The sequence below is a fragment of the Myxocyprinus asiaticus genome, chromosome 1 (assembly GCF_019703515.2).
Source record: "Myxocyprinus asiaticus isolate MX2 ecotype Aquarium Trade chromosome 1, UBuf_Myxa_2, whole genome shotgun sequence".
NCBI classification, from domain to species: domain Eukaryota; kingdom Metazoa; phylum Chordata; class Actinopteri; order Cypriniformes; family Catostomidae; genus Myxocyprinus; species Myxocyprinus asiaticus.
This window is the reverse complement of record NC_059344.1, coordinates 49,415,071-49,436,604: the sequence shown is the minus strand read 5'-3', so window position 1 is coordinate 49,436,604 and position 21,534 is coordinate 49,415,071. Positions and strand designations below refer to the sequence as shown.

General features: G+C 40.2%; 1 protein-coding gene across 2 annotated transcripts in view; it reads right to left on the bottom strand.

Annotated features, from left to right (window-relative positions):
- Nucleotides 1-21,534, bottom strand: part of LOC127418688 (cingulin-like protein 1) — a 48,104-nt gene that overhangs the window by 24,629 nt on the left and 1,941 nt on the right. For both annotated transcript variants that reach the window (XM_051659431.1, XM_051659522.1), the window contains exons 2-8: nucleotides 17,810-19,490; nucleotides 16,341-16,435; nucleotides 14,753-14,858; nucleotides 14,195-14,296; nucleotides 13,704-13,852; nucleotides 12,452-12,593; nucleotides 11,714-11,926 (exon numbers count right to left, since the gene is read on the bottom strand). In XM_051659431.1, coding sequence (XP_051515391.1) covers nucleotides 11,714-11,926; nucleotides 12,452-12,593; nucleotides 13,704-13,852; nucleotides 14,195-14,296; nucleotides 14,753-14,858; nucleotides 16,341-16,435; nucleotides 17,810-19,438 — 2,436 coding nt within the window. In that variant the 5' untranslated portion in view covers nucleotides 19,439-19,490. The remainder of the gene's footprint in view (nucleotides 1-11,713; nucleotides 11,927-12,451; nucleotides 12,594-13,703; nucleotides 13,853-14,194; nucleotides 14,297-14,752; nucleotides 14,859-16,340; nucleotides 16,436-17,809; nucleotides 19,491-21,534) is intronic.

Here is a 21,534-nt window from a genome sequence, read left to right as displayed (position 1 = left end):
CTCATAACTCCATTAAACATAAACCAAATATTAAAACAGAAGATGTTCCTGATTAAAACAATTCTTGCCCAAATCAAAGTCCCTTAGGGTTATATGATGCACAGATCTTAAAATAATCTTGAAGAAAATGCAACGCTACCTCAGATATCTTTTTTGTAATGCTGTGGGATGGTCTGTGCTAAAAACAAAAAAAAGCATACCAATCACAGTTGCTGTGGTCTGCATCATCATGCCACACATTTTGTGAAGGGGTGCACCTCAGGCTACGCCACAGGCTATGATTTACATTTACATTTTTGCATTTGGCAGATGCTTTTATCCAAAGCGACTTACAGTGCCCTTATTACAGGGACAATCCCCCTGGAGCAACCTGGAGTTAAGTGCCTTGCTCAAGGACACAATGGTGTTGGCTGTGGGGATTGAACCAGCAACCTTCTGCTTACTAGTTCAGTGCTTTAGTCCACTATGCCACCACCACTCTCATTGATGTGATATAGGTTCGACACAGAAGTATGAATCAGCCTTTAGATTACAATATATATTTTCTTATATTTCTACATTCAGAATTTCTTAGCTTTTGGTTTAATAACAGCATGCACTCAAGCTGGCATGGAAGTTTGTGCAAAACCTGATGGTCCATATTATCCCTGCATGATTTAAGATTTTTTTTTAATGTAGTGTCTATGTAAGGGAACCGATTTGTGTGTTAAACTGTTAAAAGTAATTATTACATTCCATGATAATTTGAGTGGAGATTTGGTAGATTATTTTACCATATTTAGGGGATTTCATTACTGATTGAGGGATTAAAACACCCAAGATTTCCTAATCAAATGCATAATGACCTTCATATGCAAATCCCATCAACAACGTTGTTACAACAAACTAACACTGTGTTTCTTTACCCTTTGGCCACAATGATAAAAAATTATTGCAACCATTTGATGGTTTGAACAACCACTGATACATGACTTTTAATTGTAACCAAAACACCAGATTAATAAATGGCAAATAGGACATCCTGTTTTCCTAGTGTCCAAAATTCAGTGCTGTTTTTACCAACAAGCGTGTGTTTTCACTGAAACAGCCAAGACCAATTAGTCATCTACTGTATTTCTACAGTCAACATTTTAAAGTGACCTTTTACGTGTCAGGTGATGTTCTCAAGAAAAGCATTGTTTCTCAACAGAAAGATAAGAATGCACAAGCATAGAAACATAAGTGACGTCATCCAAGGTGTCTGAAACTTTATCAACTGAGCACAAAGTGTTGAACCTTTGAATGCTGCAGCAATACTGAATGACTTAAGCTTCTCCCTGGCTCCAAACAACACAGGGTCTGTTACTTCATCCTGGTGGTATACATTACAATAGATTTGCTTGCAAACAAAGAGCACATAGACATAAATGTGCCAAAGCAAGACGAAACGCTGACGGCAGGCGAGAGGTGCTCAAGTTGGAAATGAAAAAGCGCTGCATGAAAAGCAATGGCTTAATTTCCAGTGAGTGTAGGACTCCTGTAATAAGCTCCTCTCATCCTTAAGGGAGAGAAGAAAACATTTTCTCTGAATGAGGATGGTAGTATTGATGCTAAGCAGCTGCTCTGGGGTTAAAGTGCACACGGCTTTACTTATTTCAAAGGCAACCAGAGAGACATCAAGAAGGACAAGTAAAATGTTTCTCTTAAAAGCTGAGTCTTGCTTGCAATGCTTAAAACCTTTTTGGGAAATGACTACATGTTAGGCAAGTAGGTGTTTTTTCTTTGTTGTCCGGAATGCATCAAAGCGCATTTAGCATCTACCCCAAAATGTGATGTGGTCACATTCGTTTCTGAGCACCTCCAAAAGTGGACTGATTGGATTGAATCACAATTTGTGATCAGGTTACCCAGACAGCATAAACAGGACCAGAATACTCTCATTCAGTCTCTATACACTAAGTAGGTACTAGAATAGAACTGAGAGGCAGGTTAGGCGAATAACTATTCCAGCCATTTCCTTGATAAAAAACAGAATTTAAAAAAAAAAAGAACTTCACAAAGACACACAGGAACGCCTCCTTAATGAAAATAATGGATATCTCTGCCTCGCTCCAAGCGCTTTCTAACCCACCAAAGCTAACAAACTAAGCTCTGGCATCATGTTCCAATCTGTCTCAACTTTATAATCAAAGTCAAAAAGTTTGGACTCAATTGGAGCCTAGGTTAAATCCTTAGCTTTGTGTCTGTTTTTAATCCCATAAAGGCAGGAGCCTGATGGGTTGACCCACTCTGCTGAGCTCGCTGTGGGTGGTTTGTAGGCTTCCAGCACCCTACACATCATCTGACAGCAGGAGACTTTGGCTCTGCAGGACAGTGAGAACAATGGCAGAAGAATCCAGGCCAATGTTGGAATGAGCTCAGACTGTAGCAAGGACCCTGTCATGGCCTAGTTACTGTCACATAGTGTGCATCAAGCATAAGGACTGCTGTTTGCATGAAGACTGTGAACCGTCACAGCAGTCATTGGCAATCAGTGTCATTGTGCACCAAGACATGCAATGGTTCCGACTGAGGTTCCTGTTGTTGTTAGGATGAAGGACAAGCTCTTAAAGGGATAGTGCACCTAAAAATTAAAATTATTTTATCATTTAACATCATTTTGTTCCGAACCCATATCACTTTCTTTTCTTGGTGGAACACATAGGAGATGTTAGACTCACTTTATTTTAGGTGTCTTTAAAGCTGCACTACGTAATTAGGTGCTCTCTAGCGTGATCTGTGGTTGAAACTTAAAATTGCAAGCAATTTATGGAAGAATACATCAGTTGTGTTCTGGCACTGCTCTTCTGGCCGATGAATCTCCCAATTTGAGCCACCTGGACATCGCCTGTGTGTGATCATGACTGGAGGCGGAGTTATAACGTGCTATTTTCATGTTGATGTTATTCGATTAAACATTTGAAACGGACACTCTTATTTACATATTTGAATGAATTTTACACTTAAAATCGCTTTTCTGACACTAAACTCAAAGCACTTTTAAAAAGAGAACAGGGGACTCTCCTCAGCCACCACCAGTATATCTTAATATGATTATTCAAGTGTTTTATCTACTATTAATGTTTGAATTGTACAACAGTTTTCAATTTAAAAGGTTAATCTCATGATATGGCTGAAATAAGTTCAATAGAAGACTTTATTATTTTTATACTGTATTGTCCAGCCTCAGTTATTACAATAGCATGTCTATGCAATGCACATAATAACACCGTAAATTAAAACCTAAAAAGAGAATTCAATAATGATGGGGATAAAATATACTTTATTAAATGTAAAAATAATATGCTTAAACATGCAATATAACAATTAAAAGAAGTCATTTTCAGAAGTCATACATATTAAACATGACACAGTAACTTCAACGGACAACATGGATACATCGCGATCGGTTAACACACGATTAATGTTCGATTCTTACAAGCATGACAAACAATATAAGCTTCAACAACCCTACCAGAAAATGTATTCAAGCATTATAGCAGGTAAACAACTTCGACAAATGGATAACAGATAAAAATCCATCTAGACTGCAACAATGCTGTCCTGAACTGTGTGAGTGTAACTGAACTGAGATAAACTGCGTAGTTTCTCCAGCCGGAACATGAGACAGCTGGTACGTCTTTCCTGTGTATGCGGATATGACGTAATGACACAAAAATGAACGTCATAAGCCAGCGATTTCGTGTCATATCGAACCCGACAGATCATAATACAAATCATTTTTATAGGCTTACTGTAGTGAATCGGGGTAAGGTAAGGACATTGTTTTGATTGCTTATGTACTCAGTCAATAATGGCATTTTGTTAATTTTTAACCAAAGAATTCTTACATAGTGCAGCTTTAACTACTATGTTCTTAAAGGAATATTCCAGGTTCAATACAAGTTGAACTCAAATCACCAGCAATTGTGGCATTATATTGACTGCCACAAATATGAATTTTGACTCCTCCCTCCTCTTTAAAATCTGGGTTACAATGAGGCACTTCCAAAAGGAAGTGAATGGGGGACAATCTGTAAACGTTAAAATACTCACTGTTTCAAAAGCATAGCCACAAGACACAAAGGATATGCATGTAAACATAATTTTAGTGTGACAAAATCACTTACTAACATTTTCTGTGTAAGAAACGCCAATTTGATATATTCATTGCCATGACGATGTAATGTGAACAATCCCCAAAACAACTGTAAAACTGATGATTTAAACAACTTTACAGCTCAAATAATACACGAGTTTTAACAGAAGAATCAATGTAAGTGCTTTTATAAAATTATACGCTTCACATTTCTGCCTTTAATCCCTCAAAAACTGGCCCATTCACTTCCATTGTAAGTGCCTCACTGTAACCCAGATTTGTGCTTTTTTAAAGGGAAAGTTCACCCAAAAATGAAAATTCTCTCATTATTTACTCACCCTCATGATATCTCAGATGTGTATGACTTTCTTCACCAGAACACATTTGAAGAAAAATAGAAAAATATCTCAGCTCGGTAAGTCCCTAAAATGCAAGTGAATGGCGATTTCTCTTTTGAAGCTTCAAAAAAAACAAAAATCACAGACAGTCAGAATAAACGTCATCAATACGACACCAGCTGTTAAACTGATATCTTCTTAAGAGACACGATTGTTTTTGGTGTGAAAAAGAGAAATATTTAAGTACTTTTTTAATTCTAAATCATGCTTCCGGCCGGCAGCGATACGTGCGTGTGACGTAATCTCACTGGCATTTGAAACAAGCAAGAACTGACGCAACCGAGTGGAGAATGTGAGATTACCTCTGTATCCATGGCAACGCGAATTCGTCGCATGAGAGACTGCTTGAACTCCACCCTATCCTGAAGCGTTGGATTATAGTTAAAAAAGTATTTAAATATTGATCTTTTTTTTTTTCCCGCACCAAAAGCGATCATATCTCTTTAGAAGACATTAATCTAACCGCTGGAGTCGTAACGATGACGTTTATGCTCACTGTCTGTGCTTTTGGAGCCTCAAAAGAGAAATCTCCTTTCACTTGCATTTTAAGGACCTACTGAGCCAAGACATTTTTCTATTTTTCTTCAAATGTGTTCTGGTGAAGAAAGTCATACACACCTGGGATATCATGAGGGTGAGTAAATAATGAGAGAATTTTCATTTTTGGGTGAACTATACCTTTAAAGAATTTTTTTATAGAAGACAACATTATGCCACAAATGTTGTCGACTGAGCTAAATTTATATTGAACACATAATATTCCTTTAAATATTTGATACAATGTACTATTTGATTTGATTTTTATGTACACGTGTTGTTGCATTATAATATCATTGTAAGTGCCTGCATTTAATTTCATCTGTAATATCACTGTTAACCTTACCCCTAACCCTAAACCTACCCTTACCCTATACCCCTACCCCTAATCCTACCCGTACCTCAACCTCTGTGGCAGCATATGTGAATCTTGTGTAGTGACACAATAATTACATTGTATCGTATGTATTTTAATGTTAGTACATTGTAGTTAAAAGACTCCAAATATAAAGTGGTACTGAACTTTCACTTTATTGAAAAAAAGATGCAAAGAAAGTGAATAGTGATTGAGGCTAACATACTCCCTAAAATCTCCTTTTGTGTTTCACAGAAGACAGAAAGTCATACAGGTTTGGAACAACATGAGGCCAAATAAACAATGACAGAATTTTCATTTTTGGGTGAACTAGGCCTATCCCTTTAAAGCAAAAACTAATGTCTTCATAGAATCCAGAAGCACACATTCACTTTGAAGCCTCTATTTGCTTATATATGGATTCACTTTTCCATGCTAAACATCCCTCTATTCATCTATCTCTTTCTCCCCTCCCCTCTCCCACTCTAGGCATCCAGCTGAAACACCACAGACCACAGGCCAGAACAGTGTGCTAGCATCACCTGAGGAAACACACCACGTCCTGTGAGACTATCTGAACCCTAAACAGCCCCAAGGAGTCAGTCACCACTATATCAGCCACAGCCCAAATAACAAACAAATACATAGCACTGGGTATTTGCAGTTCTCAAAAACTGGAATCAAATATACTGTACATTCAGGTATCAAATACATCCTGATACCAGCATATTCAGCAAGATTGGTTTTGAATTTCTAGTAGTTTTTGAGCAATATGGGTTTTTCCATGACCAATGCAGATATCTCGAGAGCAGTGTGACTGAGGACGATGTCATTTTGATTTATAGAACACTTAGATGTTGGAAGTTGTTGTACATGAATGATGATATTTAGTATCACAGCAGTAGGGCACTTCACAGTTAGTTCGCAACACTCTGCTTTCTGTGCTTAATGATTTGGCTTGTTTTGGAACCATTTTCATTGGCTGATTAAAGCAAACAAATTAACTGGCCATATTGTGTCAGAAACAATGGGCACATTTACATGCACACCATTATGCTGATAACCCCCAAAAATCTGCTTATTTAAAAAATCTGACAGCAAGAAAAACACGTTTACATGAGATTTGAAATGATCAAGTTATTCTCTGCTTTTGACGTCAAAACGTGAAGAGGCATGCGCACAACACTTGCGTAATTGAATAAGCCGGTAAAGGCACGGTCACATTTACATTTGAATGGCGAAATTCCACGGGCAAAGAGGGCGTGGGCGGACATTGAGTACATGTGAAACCAGCAAAACACTTATTGTCAACAAGCCTATTTTAATGCTGCACTTTATATTCTGTGAGATTGAAGTTAAAAAGAAACTCACTGCTAAACTGATATCCATGTTTTTTTGTGAATATTCAGTGTAGCTGTGTATGAAGCACTACCCACACAGAGCTCACTGCCAAATTAAACAATGTCCTACTGGTCAAAGCAGCAAATTCTTTTCTTTGCCATCAGAAGTCCATCGGATTCCCATTGAGATGACTGTATATTTCACCCGCGGAATTTCACTGTGTGAAGGTAAACGTGACCGTGGTTAAAGAACGCCAGTAGAGGTGTTCACAGTACATGCAACGCGAAATAAGGGTAATGATTAGAGTAAAAATCTACCTGTGTTGATCAGTTTATTCTTAAGCTGTTTATGACCTTACACCGATAAAGGAAAGCCATTTAATGTGTTTATATGACCACACACGTTATCAGTTTATTAAGCATAATCAGAGTTTTATTAACTTATTGCTCATAAAACTGTTGTATAAAAGCAATATCACATTTGCTATATTCACTGATGTAACAAAAGCACTCTTACAATTTAAATGATAGCAAATGCTGAAATGAAAGAACACTTAATTTACACAATATTTACTTAAAAAAAAGAAAGAAAACAGAAACTCTTTATGATCCATTGATCAGCTAACACTTCTATAAATCGTTCAGACTCAGCCGATGATCTGAGATAATTTCAAAATGGCAACAGCCAGTTAATCAGTCTACCACTCAAATGTAGTCATAATGTCCAAAGTGGTAGTTCAATTCCCAGGGAACATATCCTGATAAAATAAGCCTTGAATGCACATTGCTTTGGAAAAAAAAAAAAAATAAAAAAAAAAGCAACATCTGCCAAATGGATAAATACAAAAACATAATGGTGAAGGTCCAGCTTTTCTTAAGGAAAACGGTTACAAATAAAAAAAAGTGACAGGGCTAATAGAGCAGGGAGAGAATCCATTTACATGGACACTTAACCGTTGAGAATCAGAAATCTCTTGCTGAGAGAGGGACATTGTGGCCCCCCATCATTTCAGACCCCCTCCTACTTTTAGGGCAAAGCAACTGTACCAGTTGCAGCAGTAAATGTGGACAGCAACAAACCCAGAGTTGTACCAACTACTGCTATTATCTACTCACATTTTTCACATTGCTGACACTGTAACTCGAGCTTTGTAAAAACGTCTTCATATGGTATATTGGCAAGCCTGGGATCAATTGTGTGAATTCAAAATCAAGAATAGTAAAATACCACATAATCCAAGCTAACATTTTTGTATAGATCTCCCCCACTGTGGCATCTGTAATACCCCTTGTCTGCATAGTGACCCACTTATTGGCCATGTGAAATTGCCCCTGCTATTTGCATATGAAACAAACCCATCATTCATTTTCAAAGAAAGAGAGGTAAGCAGAGAGGGACAGAGACCATATAACCCCATCAGTGCCTCATTAGATTAGTGACGGCCTGCCACTGCAATTAAGCAGTGCTAAACTCAGTTTACTGCTGCACCCTTCAATGTTCCTCCACATGGGGCCTTCCCTCCAACACTAAAGCCATAAAAAAGAGGTGCAGGGTAACACTCATTTAGCTTGATGGCTTGGTCTGTCTTTTCAGAATCAGCTTTATTGCCAAGTACGCTTAAACATACAAGGAATTTGTCTTGGTGACAGGAGCTTCCAGTGTACAACAATACAAAAACAATACAAAAACAGCAGCGAGACACAGATAATAATAAAAAATAAAATTAATTATACACATACGTACAGACACACGCATACATACATACACATACACATGGGTAGTGCAAATCTAAGACAATCTGTTATGTACAGTGCAAATACAAATGTTATGTACAGTGCAAATGTTTTTTGTTTTTTTTTTCCTCGGAGGAATGTAATGGCAGAAGAGGTTGGATGTGTTGGATAAATATAAGAAAGACTAAACTGTGTATTGCACATTAATTATTGCTCAATGGGGCAATTTAACTGTTCATGAGATGGATAGTCTGAGGGAAAAAACTGTTCCTGTGCCTGACGGTTCTGGTGCTCAGAGCTCTGAAGCGTCAGCCAGAAGGCAACAGTTCAAAAAGGTAGTGGGCAGGATGAGTGTGGTCCAGAGTGATTTTTCCAGCCTTTTTCCTCACACTGGAAGTGTATAGTTCTTGAAGGAGGGGCAGGGGGCAACCAATAATCCTCTCAGCAGTCCGAACTGTAATTTGTAGTCTTCTGATGTCCGATTTCATAGCTGAACCAAACCAGACAGTTATTGAAGTGCAGAGGACAGACTCAATGACTGCTGAGTAAAACTGTATCAGCAGCGCCTGTGGCAGGTTGAATTTCCTCAGCTGGCGAAGGAAGTACAACCTCTGCTGGGCCTTTTTCACAATGGAGTCAATGTGGGTCTCCCACTTCAGGTCCTGTGAGATGGTAGTGCCCAGGAACCTGAATGACTCCACTGCTGCCACAGTGGTTTAAAATGGTGAGGGGGGGTCAGTGTTGGGGTGTTTCTCCTAAAGTCCACAATGATCTCCACTGTTTTGAGCATGTTCAGCTCAAGGTTGTTTTGACTGCACCAGACATCCAGCTGTTCAACCTCCCTTCTGTATGCAAACTCATCGTCATCTCGGATGAGGCCGATGACAGTGGTGTTATCTGCAAACTTCAGGAGCTTGACGGAGGGGTCCTTGGCGATGCAGTCATTGGTGTAGAGGGAGAAGAGTAGTGGGGAGAGCACACATCCCTGGGGGCACCAGTGCTGATTGTACAGGTGCTAGAAGTGAGTTTCCCATCTCACAAGCTGCTGCCTGTCCGTCAGAAAGCTGGTAATCCACTGACAGATAGACATGGGAACAGAGAGTTGGTGTAATTTATTCTGGAGTATAGCTGGGATGATGGTGTTGAAAGCTGAACTGAATTCCACAAAAAGGATCCTTGTATATGTCCCTGGTCTGTCCAGATGTTGCAGGATATGATGCAATCCCATGTTGACTGCATCATCCACAGACCTGTTTGCTCGATAAGCAAATTGAAGGGGATCTAGAAAGGGTCCAGTGATGTTCTTCAGGTGGGCAAACAACTCTCAAATTATTTCATGACCACAGACGTCAGGGTGACAGGTCTGTAGTCATTAAGTCCTGTGATTTTTGGTTTCTTTGGGACAGGAATAATGATTGAGCGTTTGAAGCAGCATGGGACTTCATACTGCTCCAGTGATCTATTGAAGATCTGTGTGAAGATGGGGGCCAGCTGGTTAGCACAGGATCGAAGACACGCTGGTGAGACGCCATCTGGGCCTGAAGCTTTCCTCGTCTTTTGTTTCCGAAAGACGCGGCTCACATCATCTTCACAGATCTTAAGTGCAAGTTGAGTAGCAGGAGGGGGAGGAGGGGGGTTGCAGGAGGTGTTGTTGTTTGTGTCAAGTGAAGGTCAGAGTGGGTGTGGGGTGTGAGACTGGGCCTTTCAAATCTGCAGTAGAACACATTCAGGTCGTCAGCCAGTTGTTGGTTCCCTAAAGGGTTGGGGGCAGAAGTCCTGTAATTTGTGAGTTGTTTCATGCCACTCTACACTGATGCAGGGTCGTTAGCTGAGGGTCCCCCCCCCCGCTGGTCTCTGTTCACATCATATTTTTTGGGTCTGTACCGCAGTCCGATTACGTCATTAACGCGAGTACAAGCGGCAGCTGTTTACCACTGTAACTAGGCAACAACTCAAGACATCAGCTTCGCTGGGTTATTGAAGTATTCATCTCTTTGGATTTACCACAAACTTTACATGCACAAAACAACAATTATGTTTGTCTGCCACAGATGCGTTGAATGTGCAATGATGTCAAGAAGATTAGCGTTTGTCTGCAGCGAGCCCGCGGATGCACTGCAAGAGATGTGAAGAATGTGAGCTGCTCTCTGAAGGTGATTTATTTGGACACATGCTGGTATGAGAAATGCATTAAACCATAATAACTGATCGGGAGTCTGCAAAGATGCGAATTATACGTCATCAATAGCGGTTCACTTCTGCAATTTGGTAAAATTGCATTCATATTAGCAGCAAACCGCACCCCAGACCACCTTTTCAAGCGGACTCGGATGCGGTTCGCGGGTGTGCACCTGAGTTCGGAAAACAGCGTTCACACCACCCAAACGAACTAAACTTTGACATCATTAGAACTCGGGTGCACACAAAAAGTGCTAGGGTGAAAGCACCCTAAAAGTCCCTGTAAACCAATATCAGTAAATAATGAAAACCAAACTCTCTCTCTGTCCATGTTGGTTTTCAGAGATTCAGTAATAAAATCATGCACTATTCACCTAACATCTGGCTGTGGCATACACCATTATTACAAAAATAAGCACAATGAGCTAGCGTTGCACCAGATTTACTGTGGCATCGGACCAAGATATAACGGTTTGTCTGTTTACTCTTTTACAATAAATCTAATTGGAGATAACAATGGCCTTCTTTGGACCACGAGTTCTTTGTTGCAAAAAGGAAGTGAGCTAAGAGGCAGGCTGATATAAATGTAGTAGCACATTCATTTAGACAAGGGCATGTAGGAGCTCCGCCAAACACAGAGAGGACCCCTGTGGACATCCTCCAGACAACCTCTATTTCTACCTCACTCTTTCTCTTCCTGTTTGTTATATAAGTCTTTTCTTCTTTCATGCTAGAATACCATCTGTTTCCTTCAGTACTGCACCTACTGCTTCTATGCTGGTCAGTTCAGGGATACTTTTCTTCTACAAAATATTACCTTCAGAGGAATGACTTAAGCAAGGTCCGTAAATTTAAGCATTACATTTTCTTTTTTCTTTTTGGTCTCATTAAGAGGAGAGCAGAGAGATAATGACAAATGATGGACAGACTTTGAGGGAACTAAATTGGTAAAATATTGCAAGCCTGGAAAAGCATTCTAACATAACTTCTGTTGTAACTGCCTTAATCGCAGACTTTTGGTTAATTATGTGAAGGGGGAGATGAGATACATCACCTGTTTGGCATCCTCCACAGCCGTTTGCAGCTTGCAGATCTCCTTTTCATATTGCTCTCTAAGTTTATCCACCTCCTGATCATGAGTTGCCACTTCCTCCTTCAGAGCTCCCTTGAGGGCGGTCAACTCCCTCTCGCGCCTTCTCAGCACATCCTCTTGCTCCTCTCTGACTAGGAGCAGATCCTGGAGGTCTAACTTCAGGTGCATCAAGTCCTAGAGAGGAAAACTCATGGTTAGACTGTAGAGCGACTGCCATTAACTTCAAGTATTATCTGGAATATGCAAATAGCTTTTTCATGATGCTAGAAATTATTGCCTTGTAAAATTTCCATGGGAAATAAAGATCAATGTATGTTTTTAGGTGAAGTGTGTAATTATTTAGACGTTATGTAGAATATGAAGAGTCAACTATATGTAAGCAATTCATAGGTCGATTTCTCAATAGTGTAAACACTGTGGCACTTTCAAATTATAGCTCTGTTTGTTTGTGCATTCTGACCAGCCCAACATAGCATCATAATCCAATGGTGTGATTTTGGGGGTAGGGCTATCTATTTGTCCAACCAATGGAAGACGGGGAACTGTTCGCGAAACTTTTTTGAAAACAGGTTTTTTTCCAATTCCATTTGGTGACACTAGTGGTGTAGAAATTACACACTTCATCTTCAGGTCTAATAAAAACATACTTAAGTGTAATATTACTATAGAATGTTATAGTATACTGTTTTAGTGCTGTACCTCCATCATGGCCTCTTTCTCTATGCTGTCTGTTTGAGACTGTTTGGCTCCATCCAATTCATCATGCATCTCTGAGAGCTGGTCCTGCAGGTCTCTGATCTCCGTTTGATACTGCTCTTTCTCCATCTTCACCTGAAAGAGTCTGACATACACACAAACACATGCATGCATACTTAAGTTAAACAAGAGACCATGTGACTGTGTCTGCATGTAATCTCATCTGCTGAGCTCATACCTGTATACATCACTACCAGTCCAAACCATCATCTCATAGAGTATAATTAAAGCAGGATATAGAAGGAGGATCTAATGGTAAAAGATGCATATCAGAGCTAACACCTGTACATTTTACTTATGCTTCAGAGTAAAAAAAAAAAAAAAAAAAAAAATAGAATAGGCATATAGATTATGATGGTCAAATAGTCACTCAACAATGAGGTTAACTAGTTTATATCATTTTGTCTTTTAGTTTCGATATTTTTTTAGCTATGCTGCTTTAACTAGTGTGCTGAAAACAGCAAGCTGTGCTTTAGCAGTTTGCAAGGTAAAACCCTCTTTGAAAACTTGGAAAAAGCACTGCTTCTACAACCATACACATTCAGACAAACATTTAAACGGTTGTGTCATGTTTCGTGCTCTTTTTGAAAGTCCCGCCACAAGCAACGCGTTTATTATAATGACATATAAAGTTAAAAGTAGTTCAGCTATTAAATACATGTCTCAACTCCCCTGCATTCTGTTCCAATCCACTGCACTCCATCCAGCTGTTTTTGAACGCAAGAACACTTCTTACGTAAACGCCTCCTACGAAATGCATCCAACCAGGATCAGTTGAACCAAAACTAACCTAATTATACAGGGCTTCTTTAAGATTGGTCCACTTGTCATTCAGGCAAACTACAGAATAGTTTTTAAACATACTTTTAGGCTTTTTGCCTTTATTTTAGAGGAAAAAGGAGTATAGATCGGAAATTAGGGGTGACAGAAGGGCAATGGGATCGGGACATGACCCATGACAGACACGACCTTGATCCCCGTGAGTCCACAGCTCTTATATGTCCCAAGCATGTGCACAGCTTACTGCAGTAAAGCAGCTTTAAAATGATGTGTACTTTGAAACGTGCTATAAAAATAAAAATGACGATTGGTATAGCGCCACAGCTCTGACTAGACAATTTTGAAAATATAGTTTTGCACATCTCTTCTCCAAAAGAAACACAACAGCTCCTAAGCATATAAAACTGTGTCTTACTCCTCCAGTGTAGTGTGCAGGTCATCCTCTGTTTTACTAAGCTTGTTGTGCAGTCTGCTGCACTCCGCTTGACTCTGGTCCAGCTCTCCCTTCAAGTCCTTCTTTCCCGCTCCCATCTTCAGTTGATTCTCGCTCAAATTAGTGTGCTTCTGCAGAGAGGGACATAATAAGACATGACACCCAGGACATGAAATTACAAGAACCTTAGAGAACCTTTCACCCCACAGGAAGGCTAGAATTATTGATTGTCTGTGACGCTGGAGGTTTTTTTTTTTTAATCTAAGGCCCAGTTTTTCTAATAAACCAGTAATTAGTTAATTTGATTATTTATCTTAAGGGGTGATAGGAGTGGGATTTTCAGACAACATGGAAGCTTCTAACAGACTGGCAAAACAGACAGAGCAGGGGTCCAAGGTACAGTTGACGAGTTAAAATTGTAGAGGTATTAGGTGAGAAAGAATGCACTGACAAGCTCAGAATACTGTATGTACCTTGCTTTCGTACTCAAGCTGTTTCTTAAGATCAACAATCTCTTTTTCTAGTGCTGCTTTCTGCTCCTGAAGGGCTCTAGCCTGGACTGCAATGTCTGGAGACTGAGAGAGAAATGTTTATATGCAACCGAGTTCTCCTCAACACAATATCACAGCAAAGCATGGTGACTGGATACAGAATCACATCAATTTAAAAAAATTACTTCTGTTCACTTCTCAAAACATGGGATTTATTATTTTAATTTACTCTAACACTGATCTGTTCAAATACAAGATTCCATGCTTTTGTAGGTGTTAGTGTTTAAACCTCAAAAATCCAGTAAGAAAATTTAGGATTTTGGCGGTGGAAATACAGTTGGTGCAATGTGGCTTGTGTCACCATGTGCTCTGATTTTGCTTGCATTTGTTTAAACATTAGCCATGACTATGCCATTCACTGAGTAAATAACCCCAGCATGCCTTTATACTTTCTCCAAGAGAGACTTAGGCTTTCTTATAAGAGGCTCACAGTCTAAGCTGTTTGTTGAACCCAATTACAATGCAAAAACAACGGCTCACTTTGTTGTCCGCTTGCACGTTTCCCGCTGCCCGTGACTTCAAGGTCTGGATTTTTTCGAACACCAGGTTGACCTTCCTCTTTGTAGTGTCATCGTTATCATTGCTCCTGCAAAACAAGACACAAAGTGCCCAAATTTATTGGATGGTTTGAAAGTTTCAATCCATTACTTTGAGCCAATTTGTGTATTGGCTGTGGTGTGTGTATGTGTGGACTGGATCAGAGTATAATCCCTGACACTTTGGAGAAAAAAAAAAAAAAGTGTCTGGCTCTTTGCCTGTGTGGAGAATACATGGTACTGAGCTTTGATGTGTCACCTTATGACCTGCCCACCCTAATTATTGCCTTCTGTTAACAAGTCACATGCCTGGGAATGTGTGTCTGAGCAGGGAGGCAGATGCCTGCATGTTCCCAGGGCACTCAAGTGATGCATCAGAGAACATTGGGTTACTGCCATGTGTATAAACCAGACTGGAGAGTTGCATTACATTTCACAAAGAGAGAGGAGAAACCAACAGACCAGCACCTCCTCCCTTTCAAACATACATCTCCCACAGATTAGATTGTTATTAACGGTTTCATGACATAAGCTGATGTCGCCAACAGACAGATGTCATTTTAGAACATTGCTAACATATGACTTTGTTTTGACCTATCTTCATTACAACCATCACCTCAGCTACGGCATGCGTCAGTGAATGGTAACTAACCACTACCTTAGGATGAGTCTTGACAGTAGTGCTTGTTAATAAATGTTGCAATTGACCAGGAGATATCTGATCCGAGATCTGCAGGGCTTCACAGGGTTCACAGACACTGAGGAATAATCCGCTCACCACGCCTCCCTCCATGCAGCACACAAGGAATGCAGAGAGGGCGGAACTTTTGACATCAAGAATACGGAGTTCAGGGAAGCCACGGTTTCAGCTATTCACTACAGCAGGTTGGGTTGTTTGGCACCTACAGCATGCTTTTGAAGCTGTGCAGTGATCATGCAGGATTAAATGAGAGTAGGAAACAACATTGGTTTGGGTGGAACTTTAGCCCTCTGAGTAAAATAAAAGAGAAGATTTCTGGACATAACTCAGTTGCAGTGGGCTAACACCATCCTTTCTGGAAAAGAGCAGTGAGGAACATCTGGGAAACATTGTGTATTTTGTGCTTCAGTATACCATAATAAATATTACCAGCCATTTAGAAGGAACATTTTAATTTGGAATGGGTTGAGAAAGAACTTGTTTTCTCATGTAAAGTGTGAGAAAGCAGCTCAGGGTGGGAGATGATTTGTGAGTGGATGAGTGTACTGTTGACTGGAAGAAGTGTAGGAGAGTTCAAATACTTGTACTGTAATCGTTATGAGTCAGAATCTGTGAAAAAAAAAATTCCAAGCAAATGTATTGGGTGGAAAATGTATACATTTAAATACTTTCTCAGAACAAAGGGCGAACGCTTTAATATATGTGCACATAAATGTGCATTGTGCACTTACATTTGCCAAATAAAACCTAACAAAATGTCTAGTTTGAATTTTTATTTACTGAGTATTATGTTTAACAAACCCATATAACATCATTTGGGAAGTGTACTCACCCATCTTTGAGATAACTAAATAAGATCTGCTTGGCAGTCTCTTCATTTGTTTGTTGTGAAAGCTCTTGTTGACCTTTCAGAAGATCAGGTGTCACCTGATTAAAAAAGTCATTTTTAGAGATCTTACAAAACAGTGATTTTTATGCAAGTATGCATTCAAAAAGAATGACTTGTCTGCTGTGCCATTAATTTCCCTCTATAATGTTCTAAAAATGATAGTCAAGACCAACTGCCAGTTGCAAGAAACACCGTAAGTTAGAAAACTCTAAGTTACAATTATAACTAAGGATTTTCTTAGCTAAAGGGGTTTCATGCAACTGAGCCTTCACCTTAAACCAATCAAGTTCAAGTCAAAAAGGGACTCAAGCCATTACATCAATAATTTAAGCTTATTTTGACCTTCACAATTAAGAAAAGCAATGCATCAATATCAGTGGCACAACTATCCATTTATGGATATAGCTGGACTCAAGACCATGCTCAAGTCTGAGTCTGACCATGAGTTATGCCTCTTTCACAGTGGACTCCGAATCAGAGCGTAAGCGGAGCATATTTGTTTCTGCGCACAAGTTAACAGGTTAGAGCATTCGCATAGGAAGCGTTAGCAGCACTATGGAGCGACGCGTGTGCAGCAGTGCAGTGGGAGTTTCAGCTCCGAGTCTATTTTTGCAGTGCTGCTCCTGTTCAATAAAAGTGACAGTGCACTGCTGATGGACATGTTTGTAAACTGATATAAATACATAGAATAACCATATATTATCCATATATTTTGAGTTTAATGTGTTTTATATGAATTGGAGCATGCAGAAAAAAAAAAAAAAAGAGAAAACACTTGTTAGATGGAAAATGCCAAGAAGAGTCAGCATATGCCTTTCAGTACTGTGTTTATATGGTGTGTGGGGGAGGGGAACACTACCACATCACAGCAACAGCATGTGAAAGGCTGACGGTGGTTGGAGAACTTCACCTGGAAAAAAGCGACATTTATGACACTTGTCTCATCCTGGAGTTGGAAAAACACAAAGTCCTTTATCACCCACAGGATTCCATGTACAAAGATTTGTTTTCCAAAGAAAAAGCATGGGAGGCAGTTGCTTCAGCTTTTGATGTAGATGGTAAGTTTTCATTTTACATGTTTGTGATTTGAACATTTCACTTGAGAATAGTACCCTATGTTTAAAGGTGTTGGCACATGCTTGATCAATTTAACATTATATAAATAATTAAATAGAAAATTATGTTGCATAGTTGTTTCTATTTATTCGATGTATTCAGTTACGCACTAGAAATGCTGCCAGTATGAAAGCACAATGGGCGCGTGCTGCTTCTGCTCAGCTTCCGCACTGCTCATGCCCCGCTCACGTACCGCTTACGGAGTATATGTGAAAGAGGTGTTAGAGTTCGGACTTGAGTACCTCAACTATACAACAAATACAAAATATAAAAAATAAAAGACCATCCTTTCTTACCTGTGCATCCACTTCTGTGTTTGATGTTTTAATGTTGACAGCGGGATGAGAAATTGATCCTGTTGCCAGACTCGACATGGACATTTTGCTCTGTGATGGTTTGGCTTCTTCATTTTTGTTCTCTACAGGCACAATGGAAGGATGACTCAGAGGCTTCTTATACCCCAAATTACCAGCTGCATAGTTAGAGAATGTCCCTAGAGGAGAGCCTGGAGCACTGCTGACTTGTGCTATGTTTTTGAGGCTCGCCCTGTGTCCAACAGTGGAAGGTGGAGAGATGGGGGAGGCCTTCACTGTAGCACCCTTCTGTAAGAGCAGTGATGGCCGGAGGAGGTGCTCTGAGGACCTGCCTCGATTTTGGCTAACCTCATCCAAGTAGTCGGCATCTCCACTGAGACCAAATGGCAAGGCGCTATCCACACTACGGGAGCGCTTCCGGTCCTCTGGGTTAATTCGTTTCCTCCGTCCTGTCCGACCCCTGCGTTGAGAAGTTTCTTTGCTGTCAAACTTCTTGATGAGCTCATCAACGCCTGGAATGGAACCAGTGTCGATGTCACGGCCAGTACCAGGCAAAAAAGGGATGTAACGCCGATTCTCATGGCGGTTGATGGTGTCTGCATAAAGCTGGTCCAACTGGTCTTCCTTGGTTGGTGAGATGGAGCCCATAGAGGAGTTACGGGATGGGGAAGACTGTAGCACTGGGCCACTAGAGTCAATACGCCTCAAGGGCAGGACATCTGGTTCACGTCGACTTCGCTCAAGGCTGGAGTTGGTGCTACTCACTGAGCTGGGTGGCCTCGAGGCAAACTTGGTATGGTCATTAGGGTTGCTGGCCACTGTAGATGCCTGAGGAACTGGAAGGCGTTGTGAGGGCTGGGACTGAGCCTGGTAGGGCACTGGAGTCTTGAATGGTGGCTGACTCAGGGGCTTGACCTGAGGTTGAGCTCGATTCTGGGGTTTGACCTGAGGCTGACCCACAACATGGTCTTTGGACGGACCCGTTTGAGGTTGGACATTGAATGGGAGTGTCTGGGTATGAACCTGAGGTTGGGAGTGTCCCCTGTCATCCAGTAAAGGTGGATCGGGGACTATGAATTGGTCTAGGCTGGAGGATCGAGCTTGACTCAAAAGTGGGAAGTTGGCTCTTGGCATGGACGCTGGGTAGTGATTTCTAGTCTCAGCTGTTGGCAGACTTTGAAAGTTATCAAGAGTATTGCTCTCAGGATCATATGGCTTGAGAATCTCTGGATGCTTCTGGAAGTTTAAAAAATTGGACTGCTTCTTAGGATCAGAAGTCCCATTGTGAGGACCTCCATGTTGCTTCTGAGGCTTGTAATCCAAAAATGGGCCTTCAGGAAGATTTTTCCTGGCTCCTTTGGGTTCATATTCCTCATAGTTGGTAGTGAAAGGTCTTTCTGAGTCCATATACCCATTACTGTTTTGGGGGGCTGCATAGGGGTTTGGTAATCTATCCTGGTTATTGAGAACCACATAAGGGTGTCCATCTATGCCTTGAACTCTGATACTGAGGCCGTAAGTGCCATTGCTCTGGCCTCTTGTCTGGGAGGGCTGTGTATAGCCTTGTGGAAGTCCAGTGTTAGGCATGCCATTAACTCTGTATGACTCCATAAGGAACACTTAGAGAAACAACCAAATCCCTCTCTGTGGATAAGGCTCACCTCTGCAAACAAAGCCAATATCGTATTATTACACAAGTAGTATGTGATGTTTACAGTATCTTGCAACCAATGTAAATGTTCTGCATTTCAAACAGACCATATTGAAACCGTCTGAATACATTTCACAATTTCATACAGTTTGCTTAATTTCTCAGCCCTAAATTAAGCCCTAAACTAAATGTGTGTGGCAGGTCTTTTTAGACCCCAAAGTCACTAGCAAAGCCTTTTGTGAGATCTTCCACAAAAAAAAATCAAAGGTTGTTTGGAAAATTCTAGGATCTAGAAAGTCATTCAAAAATATACAATCGCTCAGGCTTTGGAATTTATTTGGAGACAAACATTGTTGTGGGCAGATGCCAAGATCTTTGTATTTAATGAACTTAAGGTCAGATGATTATTTATCTGAGAGTGAGACCATTTCATGTTCACCATAACGACTGCTTCATACTAGGTGCAAGCCAAACATGCACACATTTAAGTTACTGCTATTTCAGCTACTTTTTAATCTTAAAAACATTCTTAACACTGCTGCCTAAAGCAGAGGATGCATATGGGTCTCATCTCAACAAATGATGCAACTGTATGGGGCCGAGGTTAGAAAGACAAGAGGAAGAAGATGGTTTTGAGATTCAATTCAAAACTTGAAACAGCTGAAGGATCATCAACAGTCTGACAATAGCTGATATCCTGTCAAGGAAATAACCCTGTATAAAGTAATGTTGGCTATGTCTACACTGTTGTGAAACTGTGTTTTATTATTTTTTTAGTACAACAACATAACTCCAAGGAACTGCTCAACATGACTGCAAATAATTAAAAACAGCCTGTTGTAACAATATTCATGCTATTTATTCATCAATGGCATCACCATTCTCAATTCATTCAAAGGAGCTTTGTTTTCCTATTCCTGGGCATATACATTATATGACAGAAATGTCATATAATGTATATGCCCAGGAATAGGAAAACAAAGCTGCAACAATATCACCTCACCACAGGCATCACACAAGGCAAAAGGCTATTATCAGCTTCCTCTAGACCCCACTGATAGCATCCTTTTCACCTCTAAGCAAACAAAAGATTGCATGAGTCATATTGATGTCTGTGCTCCAACAGCAAATGGTATGACCAAAGCATGCAGCATAATGACATACCTGTGAGATCCCTGAGGGCTTGACAATAAAGACAACAAAGACAGCATAGGTTCATTCTGAATGGCTGAGTAAGGAATCCATGCAATAAACAACGAAGGTGTAAAGACTAAACGACTACAGGTTGAAAGCATAAAGACTGTAAGACCTAAATAATTCTACACTAAAAACCTCAAAAATAACTGGCTCGTCGACAAATAAGGTTGTCAGAGATTGTAAAAATTATAACATCTAGTTTAAAGCACATTTCAAGTGTGGCCTGGGTAGTTCAGCGAGTATTGATGCTGACTACCACTCCTGGAGTCGCGAGTTCGAATCCAGGGTGTTCTGAGCGACTCCAGCCAGGTCTCCTAAGCAACTAAACTGGCCCGGTTGCTAGGGAGGGTAGAGTCACATGGGGTAACCTCCTCGTGGTCACGATTAGTGGTTCTCACTCTCAATGGGTCGCATGGTAAGTTGTGTGTGGATCGCAGAGGGTAGCATGAGACTCCACATGCTGGGGTCTCCGTGGTGTCATGCACAACGAGCCACGTGATAAGATGTGCGGATTGATGGTCTCAGGCAACTGAGACTTGTCCTCCACCACCTGGATTGAGGTGAGTAACTGTGCCACCACGAGGACCTACTAAGTAATGGGAATTGGGGATTCCAAATTGGGGAAAAAAGGGTATATATATATATATATATATATATATATATATATATATATATATATATATATATATAAACACATTTCAAGTTGTTAGAATATTTGTGTCTATGTTGGTTTCAAACATTTTTAAAAACTTTTTTTTAGCATTTTCTAAAAACAATTATTTAATGACTTCAAAAAATGTCAAGTGGTGTAACCTTCAAGTAAAAGGTATTCAAATCCTTTCCTTGCTCCTTGAATACA